General features: G+C 31.9%; 1 protein-coding gene across 1 annotated transcript in view; it reads right to left on the bottom strand.

Annotated features, from left to right (window-relative positions):
• Positions 1-27,650, bottom strand: part of SI (sucrase-isomaltase) — a 98,574-nt gene that overhangs the window by 31,054 nt on the left and 39,870 nt on the right. Inside the window, exons 22-36 of the mRNA XM_042955265.1 lie at positions 25,869-25,993; positions 24,002-24,090; positions 21,027-21,076; positions 20,113-20,283; positions 17,708-17,863; positions 16,051-16,257; positions 13,811-13,965; positions 12,002-12,170; positions 10,415-10,511; positions 10,191-10,303; positions 9,747-9,872; positions 8,098-8,226; positions 7,253-7,363; positions 5,272-5,334; positions 448-564 (exon numbers count right to left, since the gene is read on the bottom strand). Of these exons, the coding sequence (XP_042811199.1) occupies positions 448-564; positions 5,272-5,334; positions 7,253-7,363; positions 8,098-8,226; positions 9,747-9,872; positions 10,191-10,303; positions 10,415-10,511; positions 12,002-12,170; positions 13,811-13,965; positions 16,051-16,257; positions 17,708-17,863; positions 20,113-20,283; positions 21,027-21,076; positions 24,002-24,090; positions 25,869-25,993 (1,878 nt within the window). The remainder of the gene's footprint in view (positions 1-447; positions 565-5,271; positions 5,335-7,252; positions 7,364-8,097; positions 8,227-9,746; positions 9,873-10,190; positions 10,304-10,414; positions 10,512-12,001; positions 12,171-13,810; positions 13,966-16,050; positions 16,258-17,707; positions 17,864-20,112; positions 20,284-21,026; positions 21,077-24,001; positions 24,091-25,868; positions 25,994-27,650) is intronic.

Raw genomic sequence — 27,650 nt, 5'->3', positions numbered from 1 at the left:
CACAAACTAAGATCGTGACCTGAACTGAAACCAAGAGTCAGACATTTAACTAAACAGAGCCACCCAGGTGCCCAAAGTTTTATTTTTTTAATGTTTATTTGTTTATTTATTTTTGAGAGAGAGGGAGGGAGAGAGAAAGAGACAGAGGGAGAGACAGAGAGCATAGAGGAAAGGCAGAGACAGAAGGGAAGAGAGAATTCCAAGAAGACTCCATGCTGTCAGCACAGAGCATGGCCCAGGGCTCGAATTCACAAACTGTGAGATAATGCCTTGAGTCAAAATCAAGAGTCAGACACTTAACCAACTGAGTCACCCAGGCTGAATGGACTGATTTTTATAAAAAAATGCTTTGCTGATGTTATTAGAATTGAGTAATAATTTTGTTGAATCACTACACAATAAATTAAAACAACAGCTTAAAATATAAATTGCTCAAAGTTTACTTACAATCCACAAGCCATCAAACTTCATCTGGTTATTGTAGAAATCTATAATTTCCTTTGCCCACCACTCTGCTGTGGAATTCCTGAAAAAATCTGGAAAAGCTACATGAGCTCTGGAAACCTGTAAAAACAAAATTCAGGCCTATATGTAGGAAGTCAAAAGAGAGACCATGAGTGTCTAAGTCCAACATTTATCTGTCCGATTCACAAGTTGTGCACAAATGATAATGAAGGCAACCTGATCCTAACTTTAATTACATTAACATATATTATTTCCCTCTACCACCCCAACAACAAAGAGTAAAAGTGAGAGAGAGAGATACATGGAGTGAGAAGGGAATAGCACTGGGGTCCTTATGAACTGTCAAAAAAAAAGTTCACAACATAGAAATATATTTTCAGTGCTTCTTACAGTTTTAGGAAATTTTTTTTTCCTTTGTGTCCTTAGAGCCCTATACTGCATATTTACTTTTTTGGAGCATGATAGGTAAGAAAAAGGCTTTTGTTTAGCCCGTTTATCTGATAAAATTTTGTTTACCCAGATTTCTGTCCTTCTAGGACCAGTAATATATAGCTTCACTACCCCAACTGTTTGTCTTTCTCTCTCACATCTAATCGTTCCCACCTAACCAGAAAAGAGGTGATTTACTCCTTTCCCTACCAAGAACATTCCCTACTTGTCAGCCTACCCATATAAATTCCAAGGTCAAAGTCTGTGCTAGCTGAGGACTGACCTTCTGCAAGTAAACCAATTGCCTGAAAAACGGCATCACCTGCATGCTTTCCTGCCACACTTTAATAGTATGTAGTAACTGCCAGGATAGTCTTCTCTATGCATAGGGCATGGGATGGCACTGTGCATAGAGAAAATGCAAAGGGTAAGGAATATAGGGATTTATAAAACACACATATATATCATAGATACTTTTAGGACTGAAGGGAAATTCATTATATCATTATGATCAATAATTACTTTTACTCATAAGGAAAGAAGGCTCAGTAGGTTTATAGTCAACAAATATTTTTTATGTTAGGTCCCTAGAGTATAATGAAAAATAAGTAAGAAATTAATGTCATGTTTTGTTTAAGATCGATTTTGCTCTTTCCGCAATTTATTCATTTTTCTGTTTGCTTTATTCTTTTAGGTGGCTGCTTTCATTCTTTTAATGCAAATAATTAATTACATCCAGAAATTTCATCGGTTATATGTGATCCAAGATTCTCTGTACTTTTTGTGTTAGATTATGCCAGTGATTATACATAAACCATTGTAAATTGAAGGGATTCCCACCCCCTAAATCTATATATAGAAGCCATGCCTTCCTATCCACTGTTGCTAATATTACCCAAGGTAATACCTGCAATTGAGACTCTGATTTTTTTCCTCAAGAATATTGTTTAGTAATTCTTTGGCTCAACTCTAGAAATAATCTGGTAAGTTTTAAAGTAAGAATCCTCCTCTAATTTTTCACACATGAACTTGTATGACTTAATGATTATAATTTAGCCTACCTAAAATATTGACTGCTCTTAGTGTCACTGATTTTTTCCTGTTGCCTTGATATGGTTTATTTCATTTATTTCTGCTCTAATTTTTTATTATTTCTTTTCTTCTGCTAGTTTTAGGCTTAATTTGTTCTCTTCATAGTTCCTGGAGGTATAAAGTTAGGTTATTTATTTGATATCCTTCTTTTATAATGTTGGTGTTTATCATTATAAACATCTCTCTTAGTACTATTTTTGCTGCATCCCATAAGTTTTAGTGTGTTGGATATTCATTTTTGTTTGTCTCAAAATATTTTCTAATTTCTCTTTTGATTTCTTCTTTGACCCACTCATTATTCAGAAGTGTGTTGTTCAATTTGCACACATTTGTGAATTTTCTAATTTTCCTTTTGATATTGATTTTAGTTTCATTTCACTGTGGCCAAAAATCAAACTTGTTATGATTTCAACAGTTTTAAATTTGTTAAGATTTGTTTTGCAATTTAACATGGGATATATCCTGGCCAACATTCTATGTGCTACTGGATAGAATGTTCTGCTACAGTTGGGTAGAAGGTTCCGTAAGTGTCTGTTAAGTCCATATGGTCTATATATAGTGTTGTTTAAGCTCACTGTTTCTTTGTTGATTTTCTGTCTGCTTGTTCTATCCATTATTGAAGGAGAAGTATTAAAGTCTCCTACTATTATTGTATTACTGTGTACTTTTCCTTCAGTTCTGTCAATGTTGGTTTACATAGTCATCTGCTCTGATGTTGGGTGCATATATATTTATAATTGTCTATCTTCTTGATGAATTGAACCTGTTATAACTAATACTGTCTTTTTGGTATCCCGTGACAGTTTTTGACTTAAAGTCTATTTTTTTCTGATATAAGTATAGCCACCCTTGCTCTCTTTTGGTTGCCATTTATATAGAGTATCTTTTTTCATATCCCTTCACTTTCAGCCTATGTGTGTCCTTAAATCTAAACTACGTTTCTTGTAGACAGCACATACAAAATTGACAAACTGTTACCTAGACTAAGAAAAAAAAGAGAGAAAAGTCAAATAAGTAAAATCAGATATGGAAGATAAACATTATAACTGATACTATAGAAACACAGCAACAAACAGGATAACATAGAAAAAATTGGATAAATTCCTAGAATCCTACAACCTAGTAAAACTGAATCATGATGAAACAGAAATCTGAAAAGACCAATTACCTATAAGGAGATTGAATCAGTAGTAAAAAAAACCTCCTAAAAAAAGGAGTACAGGACCAAATGACTACACTAGAGAAGTGGACCAAACATTTAAGGAAGAATTAATGCCAATCCTTCCAAATTTATCCCCAAAAAACTGAAGTGGAGAGAATACTTCCAAATTCATTTTAAAAGGTCCACATAGCCTCATAAAAAAGTCAAATATGCCACAATAAAAAGAAAAACTACACAATAATACCCCTCATGAATACAGATGCAAACATCCTTAATAAAATACTAGAGAACTATATGCAGCAGTATATTTTAAAAAGTGATACACCCTGAAAAAGTGGAATTTATCCCAGTTATGTAAGGATAGTTCAATATATGAAAATCAATTAATGTGGTATACCACATTAACACAAAGAGGATAAAAAAATCACATGAACAAACAATGCAGAAAAAGTTGGCAAAATTCAACACCCTTTCATGATAAAAACTCTAAAAAAACTAAGAATAGAATAAAATATCTCAACATAATAAAGATCATATATTAAACATACCCAGCTAATATCATGCTCATTCAAAAAGACCTGAGTTTTTCACACAGGTGTGCGCACACACACACATACACACACGCACACAGTTAGAACTAATAAACAAATAAAGTTGCCAGATGTAAAATCAACATGGAAAAATCAGTTGCATTGTATACACTAACAATGAACTATCAGAAAAGATAATTGGGAAAATAATCCAATTTACAACAACAATAAAACTAATAAAATACTTAGGAATAAAATTAACTAAGGAGGTGGAACACTTGTGAATTGAAAACTACAACACATTGGTGAAAGATATTGAAGAAGACACAAACAAACAGAAATAAATCCCATGTTCATGGATTGGAAGAATTAATATTGTGAAAATGTCTGTACTACCCAAAGCAATCTATAGATTCAATGCAATCTATATCAAAATATCAATGACATCTTCCATAGAAATAGAAAAAAAAATTCTACAATTCATTTGGAAATACAAATACCCTGAATAGCCAAAATAATCTTGATAAAGTAGAACAAAACTGGAGGCATCACATTTCCTGATTTCAAAATATACTCCAAACCCACAGTAATTAAAATAGAATGATACCAGCACAATAGACACATGGGCTAATGGCACAGAATAGAGTATAGAAATCAATCCATACATATATAATAAACTGATCACTGACAAGAATGCCAAAAGTGTGAAGAAAGGACAGTCTCTTCAACAAATGGTGCTGGGAAAACTGGATATACACATACGCAAAAGAATGAAATTGGACCCTTATCTTATAAAATCAGCACAAAATGGAGTAAAGACTTAAATGTAACACATGAAACTGAGAAACTTCTAGCAGAAAACAAAGGGAAAAAGTTTCATGACATTGGCCATAGCAAAGATATTATGGATATGATGTCAAAAATACAGGCAACAAAAGCAAAAGTAAACACTGAATACATCAAACAAAAAAGTTTTTGCACAGCAAAGGAGCAACAAAGTGAAAAGGCAACGTTCAGAATGAGAGAAAATATTTAAATGCTATATATCAGATAAAGTGTGAATCTCCAAAGTATATAAGAAATCCTATGACTCAATAGGAAAAAAAAAAAGAAAAGAAAAAGGAAAAGAAAAAAAAGTAACCCAAGCAACTTCTTAAAAAATGGGCAAAGGCTTGAAAACACAATCCTCTAAAGAACACATGCAAATGGCCAACATGTAGATGGAAAGATGCTCAAATTCACTTATCCTCAAGGAAATGTAAAAGCTATAATGAGATATCACCTCACACCTGTTAGGATGGCTATTATTCAAAAAACAAAGACAACAAGTTTGGGAAAGGATATGGAGAAACTGGAATCCTTGCGCACTATTGGTAGGAATGCAAAGTGGTACAGGCACTAGGGAATACAGTATGGAGATTCCTCAAAAAATTAAAAATAGAACTACCATATGATTTAAATATGGTCTTGTATAGAGAATTTAAAAACAATCAATCTTCTTTTTTAAAGAAAATACTCAAATTGAATTATTGGTCAAATTGATCATTAAATCCAAGTGCTTTTACTTATGTACTCAACCATTGTAAAACTTACATTAACAGCTTCATCTTCAGTTAGATTTTCGTCTATTGTTACATTGGGCAAATCTGGCCAAACCTACAGAGAAGGAAGAAATGGGAAAATAGTTCAAAATAAATTCAGTATGGTATGACCATGCTGTAAATAAATTATAATAGAATTCTGGAGGCATATTGTATACTCAAGTTCCCCAATTCAGTAATTCCTTTAATTGTTTTTTCAGTTTATGTTTTGGAGATGTATCATTTGCAAACTATTCCTAACTGCTATATTAATTTCCTCTTTAATATGGCAAATAGGAAAAAGAATACCAACCTTTGTAAAAGGTAGTGGTTTTAAAAACAATGCATATGAAACATCAAAAAAAAACATTTAAAAAAGGGGGACACCTGGGTGGCTCAGCAGGTTAAGCATCCGACTTTGGCTCAGGTCAGGATCTCACAGTTCATGGGTTTGAATCCCACGTCAGAATCTGTGCTGACAGCTCAGAGCCTGGAGCCTGCTTCGGATTCTGTGTCTCCCCCTCACTCTTTGCCCCTCCCCCCTCACACTCTGTCTCCCTCACTCTCTCTCAAAAATAAACATTAAACATTTTTTTAAATAAAAACAATGCATATAACCAAGGGTTCTAGTCAAGAAATAATATAAAGGCACATACTAAATTATTTAATGTATATTAAAACTGTTTCTACAATTATTCCACTGTTACATATAAATATATTTTTATTTAAAAGGAATTGAAGAACTAATGGATAATGCCATGTTGAGGCAAGTATCTTCTTAGTTTTCACAGTTAGTACTATATCCTCGTCTCTCTCTCCCCTTCCAAACCCTTACCCCCATCCCTGCTTCACCATCTACCAATGTCTTCCTCTACCCCAACCACAAACACACAAAACAGAGTCCAAATTTAATCATGCTGAAAGCTCTCTTTCTCTTTCAGAAAGTTTCATTTAAAAAAAATATAGATAATCCCCAAGGACTAATTACCTACAAGGGATTAGTTACTGATAGTGAGTAGTTCTTTTAAGGAATGGAACAGAAGATAGGAATCTGAGAAAATGTATAGACATATAAACTGAGAAGAAGGTAGGAAGGAAAAAACCCTTTTCTATGGCTAATCTGCTATACTCGTATGTTTCTTAAAATGTTATGACTTCTCATTAAGTTTATCGTAGGATTTTTCTATTTTATCTCATTATTTTGAAATATTTTCAGACTTACAGAAAAGCTGCAAAAGTTATACCTAGAGTTTTTCTATATCCTTACTTTGTTTCTCCAAATGTTAACATATTTATAACCTCTGTACAATTATCAAAACCTAGAAATCTACAGGCCATGTTGGAATTTCAGCACTTCTTTCACTAATGTGATATTTTTGGTCCAAGAGAGAAAAGAATTCCATACTGCATTTCATTATGTCCCATATTATGGAATTTTGTTTGTATTTTTCTTTTTCATTTTAGTTATGATGAATGGATTTTTGTTTACTCTTTTATATATAAGTCAAATCAGGATTTTTCTATAATATATTAATATACCCAGGTCTGAATATTATTGCTTAAGTGAAATACAGTAAATTATATTCCTTAGTCAAGTCAGGAATATAAGTATAGCTTTTAAAAACATTGCCTCTTTTATTAATGAAAGAAGTACAAACATTTAAATGACTTGCAGTGTAGAATAATGAACAACCATCTTCTTAATAATTTTATAATAAAACACAAGACATTCTAAGAAATGCAATAAAAGACAATATAAAGAGGAAACAAATAGTATTTAGATATATGAGCAATATAAATTCTCTCTGTTTCTAATAATTTGGGTCAAACTTAGAGTACATATTACTTTAATTATTAGCTACTAAATCATTACATTTCTGTATTATATATCTCTCCTTCTGAATAAGTCTTTAACAGTTTTTTTCTACTCAATAGAAATTTTCAATGAAATAACAGTTTTATACTTATTTTATTTCAAGATATCAATTCCATACCTTTGCCCAACAAATATCATTGGTGTTAGGCCATTTGACAAAAACATCTTTCTCCTGTCCTCTGTCAAATGCAGGGTAAGGCTTTGTTTCATTTCCCGAGATGGCTGGATCCTAATATTAAAATGAAATACAAAACCAGGTAACTCTGGAATATAAGTACAGCCACTTGGGTCACTGTTATGAGACATAATTTTCCATGATTACGTTATCATTTACTGTGCTCTCACATAGACTGACAAACAGACTGACAGTATAAACTGCAGTGTTCCAGCTAGACTGTCCTCTAAATTCCTTAGAAGGAAACTTTAAGGACTTTTGAAAATGTATTGGCTATGATTTCAAGAAATATTACTAGCATTTTTTGTTTTGTTTTTATTCCTCCCAGTGGGTTTACTGGCTGCCTAGCTTGCTTCCTGTAAGATATTGATAAAATATTCTCCCCACTGAATCACTAACTTGAAGCCAAATTTTTAAACATGACAAGCATAAGAAGCAATCCCAGAGAATGATTTTAGAATTGTATAGAAATAGAAAATCCATCATAACTTTGTGATAGCTTCTATAAATTGAGGCCAGTTTGTAGCTTCAATGATTATTAGAAGACAGCTTGCCTTTGACTTCCAGATTCAGTCTTAGATCTCTAAGGATATACCAAAATGTGAAGATAGCCTGGTAGCAGCCCATGTAAATAAAAGTGTTAAAGGAAGAAAATATTAGATGTGGGAGTAGAGTTTAAAGTAATTGTCTTTCTATTTTGAAACACCCCCCACAACATCATTCTAGAAGAAAAATCTTAATAATATCAAGATAATAAGACCCAGATAAAATATAAAATATAAACTAACCAGGATAATAATGTATCTCATTCCCTCCTGTCTTATTTTGTCAACAAACTCAGGAAGATCATGGAAGTTTTCATCAATTGTAAAGTCTAGTTGTCTTTCCATGTAATCAATGTCTGTGTATTGAACATCCTAAAACATATGAAGATAGTGGTAGTGAAGTAAGAATCACAGGAATCAATGCATCACTTTCTATCATAGTTATAAAACTAATACCAATATGAAAGTTTAAATGCCTTTTCATGTAATACTAAAGAGAATTAATCAAGTAACACAATGTTCAACAAATAAAACTACTGTATTAAAGGTGCAAAATATTCCATGAATAAGTTCATATAAATGTTCTGTTTTGTTAACAATTCATTTAACAACTTTGATTTCTAAAGAGTCTTTCAGGTCCATATCCTTAGTTATGTAATTTTCAAAGAAAATAGACACAAGAGTAAAAGATTTATGAGGCTATGAAATTATGTTAAGTGGCAATTTGGAATTTTGTGCATTATATACAGAAAAAAGCATTGTTCTCTTTCTGGAAGCATAAAGCAAATAGGGGATAATTTCAAATAATTTTAATATTGCCAAAGGAGAAGAAATAATTATTTATTAAATCCGTGAATTATAGGATTCTTTTATTACCTATCAAAATCATTTTTAGAATTATAGCCCAAGCATAAATAAACAAAACACTGCTTGCAAATACATATGTACAAACATGTTTAAACTAATAAATGCTTGGATTCTATCGTGATATCTTCACTTTAGACCTAAAATAACAAATTTGTCAATTATTTTCTGTTACTAGTCATTAATTCAATTTCTTCTTCTAGGTGTTATAAAAAGTATGGCTGATATAGTACACAAAATAATGGAAAAGCTCCCTTTTTATAAAAAAATTTCCATGTGCATATTTTTATATCATCTACCTATACATTAAATTTCCTCATAATAATGTATTCAGAAGCCATATACTTGATTCTACTGCATAATGTCTTATAATGAGACTTTTTTCATTTTTCTTAGATTAAGTTCTTATATACCAAGTATTCTAGATGTCACTGTTGAAGTGCTCCCAGAAGGACCCCCTAGGATTCCTTAATCTTGCTAAAAAATAAAATCACAGGGACTATTATTTCTAGATACTCAGTAATATTTAGTTTCCTGAATATTGAGGGAAGAGGATATTTTGCAAGTGTTCAAATTCTAAGTTCCAACATTACAACTATCACCTATTGCAGGGCAAAAATCACTCAGTTTTATCTCCACTTTCTTCTCTGTAATTTGTCACATCAGTTGATGAAGTAGGTTTCTGTGAACTCTTATTCTCATATAAAGAAAATATGGGGAATACACCTGATTACTTATGGCACCCAAAGTTTATTAGAGAAAACCAAGTGCACAGTCACTTGTTTAGTACAACTCACAATCATGGAACTAGAAAGAAGGGGGCGGGGAGGAATGTTATTATCCCTTTTCCTTCATCAATCTAATAAAAACATTTTATAAAAATCTCATGACCAATTCTTTAGGTACTATGAAAAACTAAGCATTTATTATTGCCAAATGCTTAAAATAATTTTAAAGTATACATATTTATTTCAGTTTGCTTTTATAGATGACACATTTAACATTATTGTAAAAACTGATATACATACATAAGGGATCTGAGCGGCCACCATATCGTTATATACTTGCTGAACCTCTGAAGTATTTCTGTACCCATAACGACATAATTGAAATCCCAAAGCCCAGTAAGGTGGCATGACTGGTCGGCCAATTACCTTTGGGGAAAAAAAACAACAACGTTATTTGTGAACTAAGAGAGTTACAATATATTACAGAGAAAACTTTGTGGTTTTTACAAAATGTACAATCATACTGGGGCGCCTGGGTGGCTCAGTTGGTTAAGTGTCCAACTTCCGCTCAGGTCATGATCTGACAGTTCGTGGGTTCAAGCCCTGCACAGAGCTCTGTTCTGACAGCTCAGAGCCTGGAGCTTGCTTCAGATTTGGTGTCTCCCTCTCTCTCTGCCTCTCCCCACTCACAATCTGTCTCTCTCTCAAAAATAAATAAACATTAAAAAAAATGTACAATCATACTTCATGGTATTGCTTTGTTGCAACTTCCGGAGTTGGACCCAAAAACATATAGAAATCCAAGATTCCTCCAATTATGCGGTAAGTTAGAGCAGGAGTTGGCTGAAAAGTAACATCTGAAAATCAAAAAATATAATTACATAAATATAAGTGTGGATATATATATGTTAATTAGATTATTAGAGAATCACATAAAATGTAAGAAATTCAACAAATGATTGTTTTACCCATTCCATTGCTGTTAAGTAAGAGAACTCCATGAGCATAGCCTTCATCTTCCAGAGCCATGTAATATGGATGAAATCCATAGGAATTAAGTTTATACTAAAATAAGAAAAATAAACATAATATATAGTGCTTAAATAGCAATAGCATATGAATTTTGTCAAGGTAATATTTAAATTCATTATAAGATTGAGCTTATAAGAATTTAAAGGTTCCTTTTTGTACACAAAACTATACGTACTAAAATAAATATATCTCCTTTAGAAAAATAATTGCTTTACTATTCAAACCTGTACTGCTTCAGAGCATGCAAATGAATATATAAATTTGTAACATGCACAAATACATTAATTGATATAAAAAATTGGTATTGGTGTAGTTGGGTTTCTTTCCACAGGTCATATGTCTTAATTTATTTATAAATTGGCACTTCTTTTTCAAAAATAAAATTTCTAAGAAATGATTACAAGATATCTAAGTTTATATAATATTATATGATAGTATTTTAAATGATAATATCTTGTTTATGTAATAGTGTATACAACATTTACTTTAATTTTTACCTAGGTCTTTCCTGAATAAAAAATCTATACTCAGGGTTATAAAATGACTTATCAAAACTCACAAAACTTTTAAGTTGATGATCCCTATTCAAGCTGACATCTTTGACCCATATGTATCCCACTAATTAATTAGCATGTGAAAGTAAATTCATATATTGAGAATCAAGATTATATTAACTTATTAATGTCAATACTAATGTTGAATAGTTTTTAAAGAAATATATTTTGTAAAACATATTCTTTCAAATCAATATAAATTAAAAACAGCCTTCATAACTTAAGCTTGAACTATTATGATACAAATAAAAATTATTTGAGCACCTAACAATAAAAAGTAGTTGCAATAGTATACACATTTATAATCTCATATTGAATACATGCTTTAGATTCACATCATACGTGAAAAATAGAAATGAGCTAGTATTTTTATTAAAATTGTTTTTTATGATATGCTTAGAATAATTATAGTTAATATTAATTGTGCAATGCATGAAATATTCATGAAATGTATTCCATTAATAAGACAAAACATAGCAAAAAGTGACATGAGCATATAAAAGCATTTTCTAAAGATGTAACTAGTAGTATGGCCCCCTAACATACACAACTATAGCTGGGTATCATTAAGTAAAAAGTTACCATTAAATCAATATCAAAGCAGTAAAAAAATAAATAAATAAATAAATTCTAGGAGAACCCTAGTCAGTTATTTCTAAAAGCTAGAGTAAAAGTAGACCTGGCAGGGGATTCTGAGTTTGAATATTCTTTCTATGCAATTAAGAAGGTAAAGAATGGGGTCACAATCTCCCTTTTCACTGTAATCAGTGATGGTATCTATCCAATCCTGTGCTTTCACCTGTACTTGATTGTGGCTTGTTTGTCTGTTTATTTTAAATCTCTATAGCAGGTCTAGAGATCTCCAGCCCCCTTGTTATAACTTTAATGCTGAGTCTAGGCCTACAGAGAAGTGGCTGTCCTAACCATGGTCTTAGTTGCCTCATGGAGTAGTCAAATACTGGTACCTACACCAGGGGGTTGGTCTCTTGTGAACATTCCCCAAGTATGCCAGTTCAGGTCTCTCTTAAATGCTCTGTGTTCCACTTCCCCAAAACCATATATATATTCTGATGGCAGGCGAGTAGATATTTGAATAAACTGGTTATTAAAAGCAAATCCAGGCAGGTGAGAATCCCAACTGAAAAGAAAACAATTCAAATCCAATAAATATATCGAAAATAATATCAAAAATAATAATGGTAACTCTTATGTGATATGAAAACAAATAATATTTTTCTCTATATACCTTATTGTACTCAAATATGAAAATAATTATCGCAATACATTTTTCTTTTGACTAGGTTAAAAAATATCTAACATAGGTTTCATTTTTTCAGCATTATTAATAAAATAAACTGTAAGAAAAATATGATTATACATTTATCTTTAGATATAAATTCTTTTTAAAATAAAATTAATATAAAGTTATAAATAATATATGACCCAGAAGTAATATATGTCTTAGAAACTGAAAGTCCTCTGTAAATTTTTGCTACATATAGAATAAAATGAAATCAAAATCAAAATAAACTATAAGGCATGATGGGTATTTTAATTCCAAGCTCTCCGTAATTTCTCCAAAATACAAATCCAAAATACAAATACGATGAAAAATTTCATTTTGTATTTATAAAAATTATTGTTTAAAAAGAAATGTATCAAAGAGAATGTATCATCTTTCTAGTCATTTGTAAAAGCATAAAGGTGGAAGAGATAAAAGTTGGCAGGAAAAAGAAACATAAGAATTATAAAGAATTTGAGACATATTTAAATTTCTATATTAATGATTTTGGAAAAGTATTTACTAAAAATAATGTTTCCCAAATAAAAACAAATAATGCCATTGTACCAGAAATTTTTTACAAAATGACTTCACTTATCCTTTGAAACAAAAATATTATCATACCAACAGAATTTTTAAAACAGTACAGACATACTTTTTTTCATTATCTGTATCCATCCTGACAATTCCTGACAACATCTTCTAAAAAATGACAGGCAGGCTAAAATTACATAAACTGTCTTTTAGTATACTATGGTTTGTCTACAAACCTCTTATTTTTACTAAAGTAAAATGTTTTTTACATAAACTTGTTAATTCATATAATTACTCATTCATAAATAATTTATTCATAAATATAGAGAGATGTATGTATCATAATTTCTTTTCATCAATACCTGGCAGAGATAGTATTAACTCTGTCAGATTCCAGAACTAATAAACTTCAATTTCAATTAATTTCTAATTAAATATTTACATAACACATTTCCACCTAACTTATTTTACAACATTCATACTTTCCAAGAGGAGCCTTGGTTTTGGTTTCCAACCTGATTAGTTGAATGAGTGTGATAATAATTAAATCAATCATATGCAAAATGTAGATGAAATTTTCCAAATCTTAATGATAGTCCCACGAGTGTGATAATTATTTAGTTTTAAAATGTTAAAACAGGTGCCTGAGTGACTCAGTGGGTTAAGCATCCAACTTTGACTTCAGCTCAGGTCATGATCTCATGGTTCAGGAGTCTGAGCCCAGCATCAGGCTCCCTGCTGTCAGTGGGAGCCCACTTCGGATCCTCTGTCTCCCTTTCTCTCTCTGCCCCTTCCCCAAATAAACATTAAAAAAATGTTTTTTGATATTGAAACAGGGCAAGTGACTTAATAGAACTGAAACTATTTTTTAATGTGATATTACTCTAGCACAGTGAAAATAATCTTACCCCCTCCATTCTACAATCAAAATATTCCTCATGTCAAATAATTCAATCACTTACATAACTCTTCCTGTGCTTCTCCTTCGAATCTGGATGCCAAAAGGATTTTCCTTGATTTCAGCATCATAAAGTCTATTTTCATAAGTACTTGTTGGCATGGCTGGAATGTTTAAAGGTACTGGAACTTCATATCTCTTATTTTGGGGATCATAAATCTATTGCAGAGAAATAATGAAAATAAATGTTTTGCTCATATTGCTGAAATACCATGCAAATAATCATTATATAACTTAAATAATTGCTGAAACAAGATATTAGAATTCTTATTTATATAATTCTTAATTCTGCATCCATGACCCATATATCTATACAGAAATCTATATACACATATATATATGTAATGGGATCAAATTATGAATTGCATTTTATCATTTTTTAATGTTTTATAATTCATTTTTCATACTATGAGAAATTTTCAAAAACAAATTTTTAGAGTTAAATATTTTCTTATATGGTTACACAAAATTATTTACCACTTCATGGTTAGACACAGAATTTGTTTCAATGTTTTTGGTCACATGTTTGATTGGGCAATGAATGGTAATGGTAGTTTGTTTACTCATGTCTTTATTTCCTCAGTAGATTTCTTAGAAGTGATAGTGTTAGATCAGACAGACTTTACTAAAATTTGTAAGGTCTTTGATATCTGTTTTCCAGAATTAGTGTGCTAATTAATATTCTAACCAAAATGTGTACTCTAATATTATTTTATGTTAAAATAAAATCATTTATTTTTTATTTCATTCATTTATTTTTTTAAAGTTTGAAAGAAAAATAGAGAGCAAGCAGGGGTGGGGCAGAGAGAGAGGAAGACAGAATCCCAAGCAGGCTCCATGCTGTCAGCGCAGAGCCCAATATGGGGTTTGAAATCACAAACCATGAGATCATGACCTGAAATGAAATCAAGAGTCAGAAACTTAACCAACTGAGCCACCCAGGTGCTCCGAATTCATACTGTTTTAATTCTGCAAATTCTATATCATCTCCTCTTTTTTTGAGTTTTAACTATTGCCATTATTATATGTTTATTTTTCCAGATGAACTTAAAGAAAATTAATTTAAAAAATAGTCTTAATTAGGATTTTTTGTTTATTTTTTGATGTATTTATTTAATACCTCAATACTTTTTACGTTTTTTTCTTATAAAGTCAATTTACTCCTATGATTTTTGATATATTCTTTGTGTTTTTTTTTTAATTGTTTTTCTCATTCAATTTTGCCATTGGGACTTGCCTTTATTTCAATTTCTAAATGGTGAATAACAGAATACACCAAAACATTTTTTGGAGATATTATTTTACATCTAGTCTTTTTGATTTTCTTGTCATTTTTAATAGTTTTCTTAATGGATTCCTTTGGCGCTCTTAAGCAAAAAATAATGAGAACAAACCGATAGTTGCCAGAGGGGAAGGGATGGGGACATGGGCAAGTGGGTGAAGAGGAGTGGGAGATACAGTTACATCTAGTCTTTTTGATTTTCTTGTCATTTTTAATAGTTTTCTTAATGGATTCCTTTGGCGCTCTTAAGCAAAAAGTAATGAGAACAAACCGATAGTTGCCAGAGGGGAAGGGATGGGGACATGGGCAAGTGGGTGAAGAGGAGTGGGAGATACAGGCTTCCAGCTACGGAATGAATACATCACAGGGATGAAAGGCGCAGCATAGGGAACATAGTCAATGGTACTGTAATAAAGTTCTATGGTGACAGATGGTAGCTATACTCATGGTGAACATAGCATAATGTATGCATTTGTCAAATCACTATCTTATACACCTGAAACAAATGTAACATTGTGTGTCAGCTGTACTTCAATTAAAAAAAAAAAACAAAACTGCTAAGTGTACCTGTTGAAAGACTTTTTTTTTTAAATGTCTTACTGTATTGGTCAGAAAATTCAGGTCACTGTTTAAAAATAATGGAAATAGTAAATATCCCGTTTTGTTTCTTTTTTTTTCTGTTTTATTTATCCCAATGGGACTATCGTCATAATCTGATTCTAAGTAACATATGTATTTAGCAAGAATTTGAAATTTTTAAGTCACCACCACTTGTTTAATTATTCACAAATTTGCAAAAATAAGAAGCTGTATTGGAAAAGAAATTGTTTTTATAAAATCAAAACATCTACAACTCAATTAATAGTCCTTAATATTACATTAAAAATGCAAGTATCCATCTATTTAGAATATCTTGTCTTAAGAGATGAGTCTTGCATTGGGATAGTTTATATCAAACATACCTTAAACTGCAGCATATCATTTTTGTGATATTTCACTTCCACACGAAGTGTTGGGATGGGTTCAGAAGGTAGCTTTATTCGAGCACTTGCAGTATTCAGCTGGAGGTCAGCTGTTATACCCATTGATGAATATTGAGTTGTACTGACTAAATAAGGGTTGTGTTGTCTAGGAAAGTAACAGCTAGGTGCTTGGGATCTAAAGGTAGGCTAAAAACACAATACAGGTTAATTGCCAGAAATCATAAGCATTATAATATTAGACTCTTCAAAACAATAAGGTAGATATGTTTAATCACCTGATGCGTAATTTGTAAATTTTATTATTTAATTCTAAAATTAAATTGTAATCACAGCAGAAAATATCTATTATGCGACCCAAATAAATACTATATACTAAATGATAAATAGAATAATTTATATTTTGACTCTAAAGATAGACCCAGTAGAGGAAAAAGGATCAAATGTCATAGCTTTTCAACAGAAAATAAAATGATTCTGTGATCTTTGCAAAATTAAGTATATTACTCATAAATTTTTATTCCATGCTTGTTCTCAATCTTCATATTGACTATTGTCTTTTGTATGTAAGATGGCTCTACAACAACCCTCAGAAAGGTCTGTTCTTAAAGGTTTTTTTCTTTTACTTATAATGAAACTGTACCATCCCATATTTCATGACTGGTCCTTGTACAGGTCAATTACATACTGACCAGTATTTGAATAGGGACTGTGGCCAAAGATCAAAGCTACTACTGTTATATAGGGGTGGAAGCTAGGACCTAAGAAAAACAGTGATAAATTGTGGCATGATGGGCTAGTTACCTTACAATAGTCCATTCTCCCATCTTTCTTATTAATTATATTATTATACATCTGGGAGAAGCAACATGCCCATCTGCATCCCTATCTCTTTTGAGGAAATTGTATATGACCCCCAAGACCCTCTTAAAAGAAAAGGGAATATGCTGATTAAAATAAGATATCCTTAGCCCTCCCTCCTTTGGCCTTGGAATGCATACATGATGGCGGAAGACATAATACAGTCTTGAGGATAAAAAAATAAATGATAAATATGAGACACTGATGACCTTGGGAGGCCAGTATATTAGGACTGGGACTCTTTTTTTGTAAAAGACAAATAAATCATGTCTTGTTTAACCAAATCATCATTCGGTTGAATGGATGACCAAAACAACTGGCTAGAAATTACCCCTAGTGGAACTGCTACAACCAACCCAATAATTTGAGAAGTTTTAATAACTTGAGACAATGCTTTTGAAAGCCTGTCTCCTACTGGCATAATATCTTAGTCAATTAAGCTGGTCAGCCACAGCCAACACTTAAGAAGAGTTCAAGAAATAGAGTACTATTTTATTAAGTAAAATGGGCATACTTTATTAAGTAAAGCAAGGCACACTATCCAAAGTGCCTGGAAAGCAACTTACACATTCATTTAGTCTCGTATTTACTAAAGTATGTCTTTGGAGAATTAAGATTAAAATAAATTGCCTATAAGAAGTCCTAATTTCAAATTCCAAATGCCTCTCTAGATGAATTTAGTTCATATGCTGTAGAATTAAGATTATAATACATAGTGTTTACATTGAGATGTTTATGTAAAAGCCATGTTATGAATCATAATTAAAATTCTTAGTACCGTTTCCCATAAACAGCCACGTTCTTCACACTTTTCTCTAGTTGCAATGTCTGCATCTGGATAACAAGTAAACCTTTCATTTTCTGAGAATTTTTGACTCCATTGAACGGTAAAGTTTCTTCCCAGGTTAAACTTGAGACTATAAATTAAGAGACTCTTTGAAGACAAAGAAACATTAAAGAATATTTGTGAGCACTGGACAATTTAAAAATACTTAACATTTATAAAATGTAGCAACCACAGCAATTCTTTAAATTAAATCATTCATATTTTTAATAGAATCCTTAAGGAAAAGAAAAGAAGGAGAAAACATGTCGTGCTATTGAAAGGGCTAGAAAACTTAAAATAGGAACTATGAGGTAGAATACTAATGAAAAGCATTATTGCTAAATGAATTCAATTCTCAATTCTGCCATTTAAGGCTTATGAGTCTTGGGGAAAATTGTCTATCCTGTATTATCCTCAATTTCCTCCCTTTGTAAAATGGGGATGATGGACCCTACTAAAGGGATTGCTATACAAACTGAATGGCAAATGTAATTTAAAGCATCTAATACAATTCCTGGGGATTACTAGGTATGAAATAAATGTTAGTTCCTTCAAGAAAGAAAAAGGGTGGGAAAAGTTAACCACTTAGGTTGATATGGAGGCTCCCAGAGTCAGAGGAGGGAAATATTTATTTCTTCAATTCTGTCTCTAATTTGAGTAACTGCTTACATATTTGATGGATGAGTTAGATGGGACATAACATGACATGATGCAAAAAAGAAAAAAAAAGAGAATAATTACATACATACATACATACATATAATAATACATAATTGTTTCTATTGTTAGGATATTGCAAGTTATTTTTTTATTGTCTGTATACCTTGAGAATAATATTGGAAAAATTTATCCCAGACTTCCATCTGCATAGCTTACTTTATGATATCAACTTACCCTCATAACTCTACATGCATGAATGAAAATTCACATAAAGATCAATCTAAGTACAGCAGAATTAGGAAGGTGTATCTATTAAGTCCGTGCAAATCTTACATAAGCATAAATATAGACACAGATATAAACTGAGATCGCAAAAAACATAAAATTATTAAAAATTTTTTTTAAGTTTATTTATGTTTGAGAGACAGAGCATGAGCAGGGGAGGGGCAGAGAGAGAGGAGACACAGAATCAGAAGCAGGCTCCAGGATATGAGCTGTCAGCACAGAGTCCGATGGGGACTTGAACCGACAAACCGGGAGATCATGACCTGAGCCAAAGTCAGACGCTTAACTGACTGAGCCACTCAGGTGCCCCCAAATAAAATGAGTTTTGATAATCTTTGCTAGAGTCCTAAAGTTCTCAATAGCCTTGTATTATTTAATTTATATTAATTAATTTTTATGGTTTTAGGGATATATAAATTATAGTATATTTACTAAATAAAAATAATTAACAAGTACATATTTTTATGAAAATTGCCAAGTGAGAAACTCTGGGCCAGAGTAGGAAAAAAATTACTCTAAGAAAATGTTCTTTATCTCAAATAATTTAGAATTTATGCTGATATTACCAATAATTTAAGATTTATATGAATGGTGGAAAAACAAATACCAATAAAATCACTTTGATGTTTTAAGTTATTATGGCCTACATTTTAAATGCAGTACTTGATTACCCAAAGCAACATTATGATTCAAATACTACATTTTACAGATGAGGAAGCTGTGATAAAAAGGGATTAATTTGATATGCTTAAATGCAAAGATTACAGGGCTAGAATTTTAGCCCATCCTATGACTCCCTTTCTCCGTCTAGAATACATCTTAAGATGTACATCCAATGTGGGGCTCGAACTTACAACTCCAAAATCCAGAGTCACATGCTCCACTGACTGAGCCAGGCTAGTGTCCCTCTAGTATATATCTTAAGACAGACAAAAATTACAACTGCACCTAAAGGGGAGAGTGTAAACAAAAATTCGATGAAAAAGCTACAAGATATATCAAGGACAGTGAGGATTCATGAAAGAAGAAGCATAGAGAGTGATTTATTATAGATAAATCAATATCTTAAAGAGTATTAAATGCAAAGCTAAAACATTTAGAACCTTTACTGTATGCAACAGATTAGAAAGTTAGAGTTCAGGGTAGGAAAATGGCGTGAAAAAATATTATGAAAGTATACGTAAGTGATATCCAAGATACAGTGAAATAAAGAGTAGAGCAAAGAGCCCCTTTAATGTTGATATCTAAATATAAATTAGAATGATCTAAAATGGAATACTGGTAGCAAAAGGGAAAGAGAGAAAGTAATGTTGTGAAGAAAAAAAAATCACAAAACCAAGAGACTGAATGGCTAAGTTATGTTAAAGGTGAGAATATGTAACAGCTCAAATATTTTTAAACATTTAATTTACCTGGTTGGAAGCTGTATAAGTAAAATTGTAGTGAGCTTTCATTGGCTGATTATCTTCCACCACTGTGACTTGTATAACAGGATCTATCAACCCAAGGATTTTTATAGTCTCAAATGCTAATGTGTTTCCTTCCTGGTATGATGAATGTGTGCATATCATATCTAATTTGTTCTGAAAAGAAGTATATAATAGTGTAAATTAAGTAGAAGTTCACTGCATACAAACCTGAAATAACAATACAAGTATACAAGTGTGAAACAGAGAAAAGAACCAATCTTCTATCCCTCCATTCCCTTCAGTTCTCCACATCCACGTAGCAGATATAAATACACTCATTAATAACTCTTTTCATTTTTTGTACACATGCTATAAAATTTATTTTCAGACATAACCTAAATTAGCCATGATGCAATTAATATATGTCTCTTCTCATTCTAGGTGTAATGTTGATGAAGAATAACAGCTTTAGCCACAAAGAATGTAAGAAGAAAACCAACATCTAAAACAGAATTGCTATTAAATATTCAAATTTTAGCTTTGTACATAGATTTTTCACCTTCACTCAAAATCCATGACAATTATTGCTGTGACTGGTATATTAAAACCTTTTCAAATATGTTGACATTATTTTTCTAGGTCATGTTGCTTAAACCAGACATAGAACTTTAAGATGTCTGAAGATTTCTTGTGCATCAATTTCATCATCACATTACATATAAATACTAAAATTTAAGGTAAAAATGTATTTATAGTTTAACGATTTAAATTTAAAAATTTAACAATGTATTTCATTTATTTCTATTGAAATTTGGAGGTAAATGTAAACATCTTTTCAAAAAAAATTCCATGATAAAGGCCTAACCCAGACATTAACAAGATACATGTTTAGCTGTGTATCCAAGGAAAATACTTACATTAGAAACTGAAAATGTATATAAAATGTATCTGCCATTTTGTATGGTATCTGAAATGGGAAAAAATAAAGATATCAGATCAAAATGTAATTCTCTATTGTTAAATTCTCTATTTTTACAGTATAACAATTAAGAAATTAAAAAAAATGGTTTATTAATGAAGCAAATTAAACAGATTATCTTTTCATATTAAGGTTTTTAATCACCTCTATACAAAATAATCTTGGTAGTTTATTATTAAAGTAAGTAAATGTAATGAATACATATGTGCCTCATTTAATTTTTCAAAGATGGCTAAGATATTTATGGAAATTAAGAGAAAGAAAAATTTACAGTAAAATGTACATAAAATAAATTCATTATTTTGAACGATATTTTATCTATTGCTAGTAAAATAAACCATGTAACATTCAGCTTACTTTGGAAGACATGGCACACCATAATTTTATTCTGTATCTTAAACTTTTTTCTTTATTTGAGGAAATAAAGTGAATCTGGAGACATGTTAAAGACTGAACTAAACTTTAATGAGGAAAATGGAACAAGACAATGATTTTATTTTTTTTTAATTTTTTTTTTTGTTTCATTTATTTTTGAGAGAGAGAGTGAGAGAGAGCGAGAGAGAGCACAAGCAGGGGAAAGGCCGGGGGTGGGGGTGGCGGACAAAGGATCCAAAAAGGGCTCCATGCTGACAGCAGTGAGCCTGATGTGGGGTTGAACTCACAAACCCTGAGATCATGACCTGAGCCAGAGTCGGATGCTCAACCAACTGAGCCACCCAGGCACCCCAAGACAATGATTTTCTATACTATCTATATATGTGATACAACTTTTTATTAATATTTTTATTTAACAGAGAAACTGAAGATTATGGCTAAAATAATTTGAAAGAAATAAAGTGAAAAAAGGTCAAAGGAATTCAAGAATATATAATATTTTTTCAATAACATTAATTTACCTAAAATTTATCATAATTAATGAGATAAAATCATAAATTGAAGGTCATTTCACAGTTTTCACGTTTATTTACGAGTTGATTATTTAGAAAATTCTGATTTTAACTTTCGAAGCACATACCTATATAGATACCATATTAGATGACCAAATCACATATCCATATTTAACCATCTTCTTATATGAAAGTAAATTATCAACATACATTTTCATGAGTAGAAAGAAATATGTTTGAGTATATTTATATAATTTGAGAAAAAAGAATAGCCTTAAAACCAAGCTCCACATCCTACCAATACAGATACGATCTCAACAACATTCTTTAATTGATGATCACAAATAATTTAGTTCAGCAGGAATCCAATCTCTTTTTTTTATATGTTTATTTATTTTTGAGACAGAGAAAGACAGAGCATGAGCAGGGGAGGGGCAGAGAGAGAGGGAGACACAGACTCTGAAGCAGGCTCCAGGCTCTGAGCTGTCAAGCACAGAACCCGATGCTGGGCTTGAACTCACAGACTGTTAGATCATGACCTGAGCTGAAGTCAGACGCTTAACCAACTGAGTCACCCAGGCGCCCCAGGAATCCAATCTTAAGTAACTTTTACGTAGTAAATGTTTGGAACCTATTATCATGACAGAGCTCACCCTAGTGTGCTTAGACCCTAAGGTATTTGAAACCGAGGAAGAAGGCTGGTGTGCTGAAGTAGAATGAGAAATAGAATGAGAAATAAAGAGCAGTAGGGGATAACTGTGTGTGTGTGTGAGCTTGTGTGTGTGCACACATGTGCAAAGGTACAGATCACGGTCAGTGGTCTAGGTCTTGGTAAAGTCTATGGTTCCTAACTGAATCATCTTTTAAAAGATGATTTTAAAATCTATCTGCTGGATTGTAAATAAAATGTACATGGAGTTTGAGAAGAACTATGGACATAGACCAGTTAGGGAGGTATTACACTAATTAAAATGAAAGACAGTAATGATAGTGGTGGAACTGATGAGAGAACTAGGTCAAGGGAGAACCAAGAGAGATTCCTAGGTTGTGAGAGAAAACGGTCAACTAAAGTTTTTTGGCATCTCGTAGGGATGAAATTACCATCAACTGACAGGTAAGACTGTAGGTGGAGCAGATATATTGCAGTAATCTATATGTTTATAGATAAGACTTAAAAATGAACATGAATTTTTTAATAGATTCCATATTTTCAAATTATAAGAGAGCACAACAATGCATAGACTATTTCTTGAAGTTAGAGATATTTGGATGTTTCACACACATACAAAGACATATGGGATATTTAATACATCTGAGAAGTAGTGGGCTAAAATAGGAGCTAAACTATAATTCTTTGTACACACATATATATATAACAAATACCTAAGAGCCTTCTATTAAAAGAAAGAAGATAATATGAAAGTTAACACATTTATTAGGGTAATTATAATTGACTAAACCGATATTTTTACTATGGTGTAATTATATATTAGCAAAAAATGGCTCATTGTTTATTCATTTAGATTACTGAATTTTCAAGTTTGGGGCTCATGAAATAAAATTAAAGACAATAATTAAATTGTGAAACATTTATATGATAATATTCTTACCTTAAATAATTTAACATTAATTAACTAAACTTTTAAATGTTTGTTTTTTTACAGTAATAAAATTTTAGTTTTAACTATTACAATCATTTAAGAGAGTTGAAACTATGATACAATTTATATATCTGTGAATTTATTAACTACTTTAATTAAAATTAATAATCTAATAGAGAAAGATATCTATACTTGTCAAACAACTTGACAATGAACTAATAGACAAAACTAAATATTGTAATTTAATATTGATAATTTAAAGAACAATGTTAAATTTCAGAAAGTAACCTCATAGACTAAAATAGATAAAAAACAAGAATTAAAAATAAAGCTTGTGACATTTTTTAAACAGATGCATATATCAATAAAGGCAAATGTTCCCTCATCAGAATGAACATTTAAAAGCATATCACATTGAGACTTACTTTTAGTTTCACCATCATCCCAGAAAAAGTCTCCTTTTGCTGTGTTATCTTCATCTAATGCAACTATAAGTCCTAGAGGGTTCTTTCGGCTGTTAAGTAAGTTTGGGAGATTTGTTATTCAAAGTAAATTTATAATAGTGTAATATCCTATAAATAAGTCCATTTCAACCTAATGGATTTGTAGGAGTACTGCATTCATGTGAGAACAATGATATCAATAAAATTTATGTCTATACTTATTAATAATTTGTCCACAAGAAAATAATTTATAAATAAAAATAAATATAATAAACATAATATGGAATTGTTTGGAGGCTAAGTAGGACACAAGCAAAATTGAAACAGTATAATGATACTTCAATTCAAACAAGAAAAATTAAATATACCTTATGAATGCAGAATATATTTAACATGTATTTACAACACCTCAATTAACTCTACCTTGCAATTTATCAGGGCTACATCTTATATACATAAAAATGAAAAGTACAATATAAAAAATTTAATGCAGAGCGCCTGGGTGGCTCAGTTGGTTGAGTGTCAGGCTTCAGCTCAGGTCATGATCTCATGGTTCGTGAGTTTGAGCCCAACGTCTGGCTCTGTGCTGACAGCTCAGAGCCTGGAACCTGCTTCTGATTCTGTGTCTCTCTATCTTTCTGCTCCTCCCCTGTTCATACTCTGTCTCTCTCTCAAAAATAAATAAACATTAAAAAATTAAAAAAAAAATTAATGCTCAGTGGAATATCTAATAACCTTAAAAATCAAGCTAATTCTATCCTGAGACATAATAAATAAATAAAATTTTTTCCTTAGTTATATATTACTGTAGGTTTTTAAACCTAAAATAGTACCCCTAAAATAGTACCCCTATGCAGTCCAGGCAACTGCTCTGTATACAACATATTCCATCCTGCATACACTCACCAAAGCGTATGCTTCTCTTGTTCAATACAGCTCTAGAATTTAACTAATTTGTTGGAGAACACATTCAAGAAACAGTTACAGTCTGAAAATAATCAATTGTAGAATGCCAAAATAATTACATTACTAGCACACATTCATTCACTCATATATGTGTTCCTTCAGCAAATATTTAGCGAAAATAGGGAGCAGATTATGAGTCAGATGTTATTATTGGTTTGGGGACTAAAGCAGCAAAAAGTCAAGTCCCTGCCTTCATGGAGTTTACAGTCTAGGGGAGTGAACACACTACCTGTACGACTCCAGATATTCTTAAGGTTATGAAGAAAACACAGGAGGATAAGGAATAGAGAGTGACTATCTCTTGTGATGTTGCAAAATGTGAGGAAATATGTGGATTCAATATAACACCTTATGTGCCCTTTTGAGCCAGAATTTTCAAGTTTCTTCTTTTTTCCCTAAATATTTCTGTAATTTATTCTTAATGAACAACTTAGTTTCTGTCTTGTTCTTTCCCTACACAGAATTTTCCACCTCATTTATCAATTTAAATGTAAAACATTTTAGCAGAAAGAAAAACATGTGTCATTTACATATTGAAAATCTAAGTATGATTTTTTAACAATTATATAATTTACTTTAAGTTCTCATATTTTTATTAAGATAAGGACTGAACTTTAATTATACATATTCTATAGAGAATGTCAGCACATTTTTAGCACAAGAAATAAATTTATAATCTATGTTCATTCTTTAAGTCAAGCAGTTTGTAATAATGTATATAATTTGCATTTTTTTTTATAAATGATGATTATATTTAAGAATTCCCTCTCTACATAAATATTCTGGTGAAAAAAATGAAACATTAATCTTTGATTCTTAATAAAATAGAAATATTAAAACTTGAATTATATCTCAGATTTAAGTTAATGATTTGTCATTTTACCTTGCATTTGTAGTTACAGCAGGTTGTTGAATGGGGATAATATAACCTCCTCTAAGATGTAATCCTATTTTGTCTCCTGGAAGGTACATATTAACACGTTGTTTTTTCCATGGCCTTTTTGCACCCTAATATTTAGAAGTTAGGAAGATTTTTTTAGTATTTGTAAAAATTTTAATCCCATTTCACAATAATTTGAATTTACACATTGAAATAATTTTTACTGTGAGCAATTCAGGTCATTTAAATGAATATTAATATGCTGACTTTGAACTTTGAAAAAAATTTTTTTTCAGTTTACTGAACAAGGCAGGATAAAAATAAATCTACTTTCCCCCCCAAAACCAAAACCCAACTTAGAGAAATCCATTTCCCCTCTATGATAATTAGTACTCTTACTTAGCCCTATTTTTATTGTTTGTTCTTGTTTAAAAAAGCTTTTAAAAAATCATTGTTTCTATAAAAATAAAGAGTCTGCTTAGCAAAAGTAAGTGATATACAAAATGATGCCTTTTAAAATAAATACTTCTTAAAGGTCTTAGTCAATTACAAAAATAGGTTGAATATGAATGCTACCATGTTGCCTTTTCAAAGTTGAAATGAAAATCTTTCCCGAACTTTTGAATGTACCATTATAAAAACAAATGTTTAGGATTAGCTCAGTACTCAATTCCTCTGGCATTAAAATAAATATATAAATAGAAAAAGTATTAAAATGAATCCCCACTCCTTCCTAAAATTACCCCTGACTTATTTCTGTAAACTAAAAATAAGTAAGACTCCAGGGGGAAGATGGCAGCATAGGAGGACGCTGGGCTCACCTCACCCTGCTGACCACTTAGATTCCACCCACACCTGCCTAAATAACCCAGAAAACCACCAGAAGACTAGCAGAATGAACTCTCCAGAGCCAAGTGTAGACAAGAGGCCCATGGAAGAGGGTAGGAAGGGCAGAAAGGCGGTGCGTGCTACACGGACTGGCGGGAGGAACTGGGTGGTGGAGGGGCACTCCGCCAGGCAAGGCAGAGCGCCTGAAGTCTGGCTTGCAAAAGCCGAGGGGTGGGACTCCGTGAGTTCTGACAGCCGGTGGGACTTAACATCTAGAATGTTAAAAGTCAACAGCTCTGCTCTCAGAGACTGGGGAGGGTGAGACGACACAGGGAGGGAGAGTTGTTGAGCCCCAGAAGACAAAGCTCAGCTTGGCACGGGAACAAAGGCGCTGGCAAGCGCCATCTCCCCCTCCCATCCCCCAGCCAAAATTCCAAAGGGAACCAGTTCCCGGCACCAAACTTGCCTGCACTGTGCAAACACCCAACTCTGTGCTTTTGTGGATCCATCCCTCCAACGGGTCTGCCTCCCTCCTGGTGCTGCAAGGCCCCTCCCACAGAGGACCTCCCACGCAAATCAAGCTAAGCCTGCCCCTCTCGCCCCTGTGCACCTTGCGGATCCACCCGGGCTAATATGCCAGATCCCATGCAAGCCTGGCAGTGTGCAAATAACATATAAAAAGAATGATTCACCATGATCACGTGGGATTCATCCCTGTAGGGCTGGTTCAACATTTGCAAATCAATCAATGCGATACATCACATTAATAAAAGAAAAGAAGAACCATATGATCCTGTCAATCGATGCAGAAAAATCATTTGACAAAATTCAGCATCTTTCTTAATAAAAACCCTCAAGAAGGTCAGGATAGAAGGAACATACTTAAACATCATAAAAGCCATTTATGAAAAGCCCACAGCTAATATCATCCTCAATGGGGAAAAACTGAGAGCTTTC

This window comes from Panthera leo, chromosome C2, assembly GCF_018350215.1.
Source record: "Panthera leo isolate Ple1 chromosome C2, P.leo_Ple1_pat1.1, whole genome shotgun sequence".
NCBI classification, from domain to species: Eukaryota; Metazoa; Chordata; class Mammalia; order Carnivora; family Felidae; genus Panthera; species Panthera leo.
The sequence above is the reverse complement of the archived record's forward strand: the minus strand, read 5'-3'. Positions and strand labels throughout refer to the sequence as shown.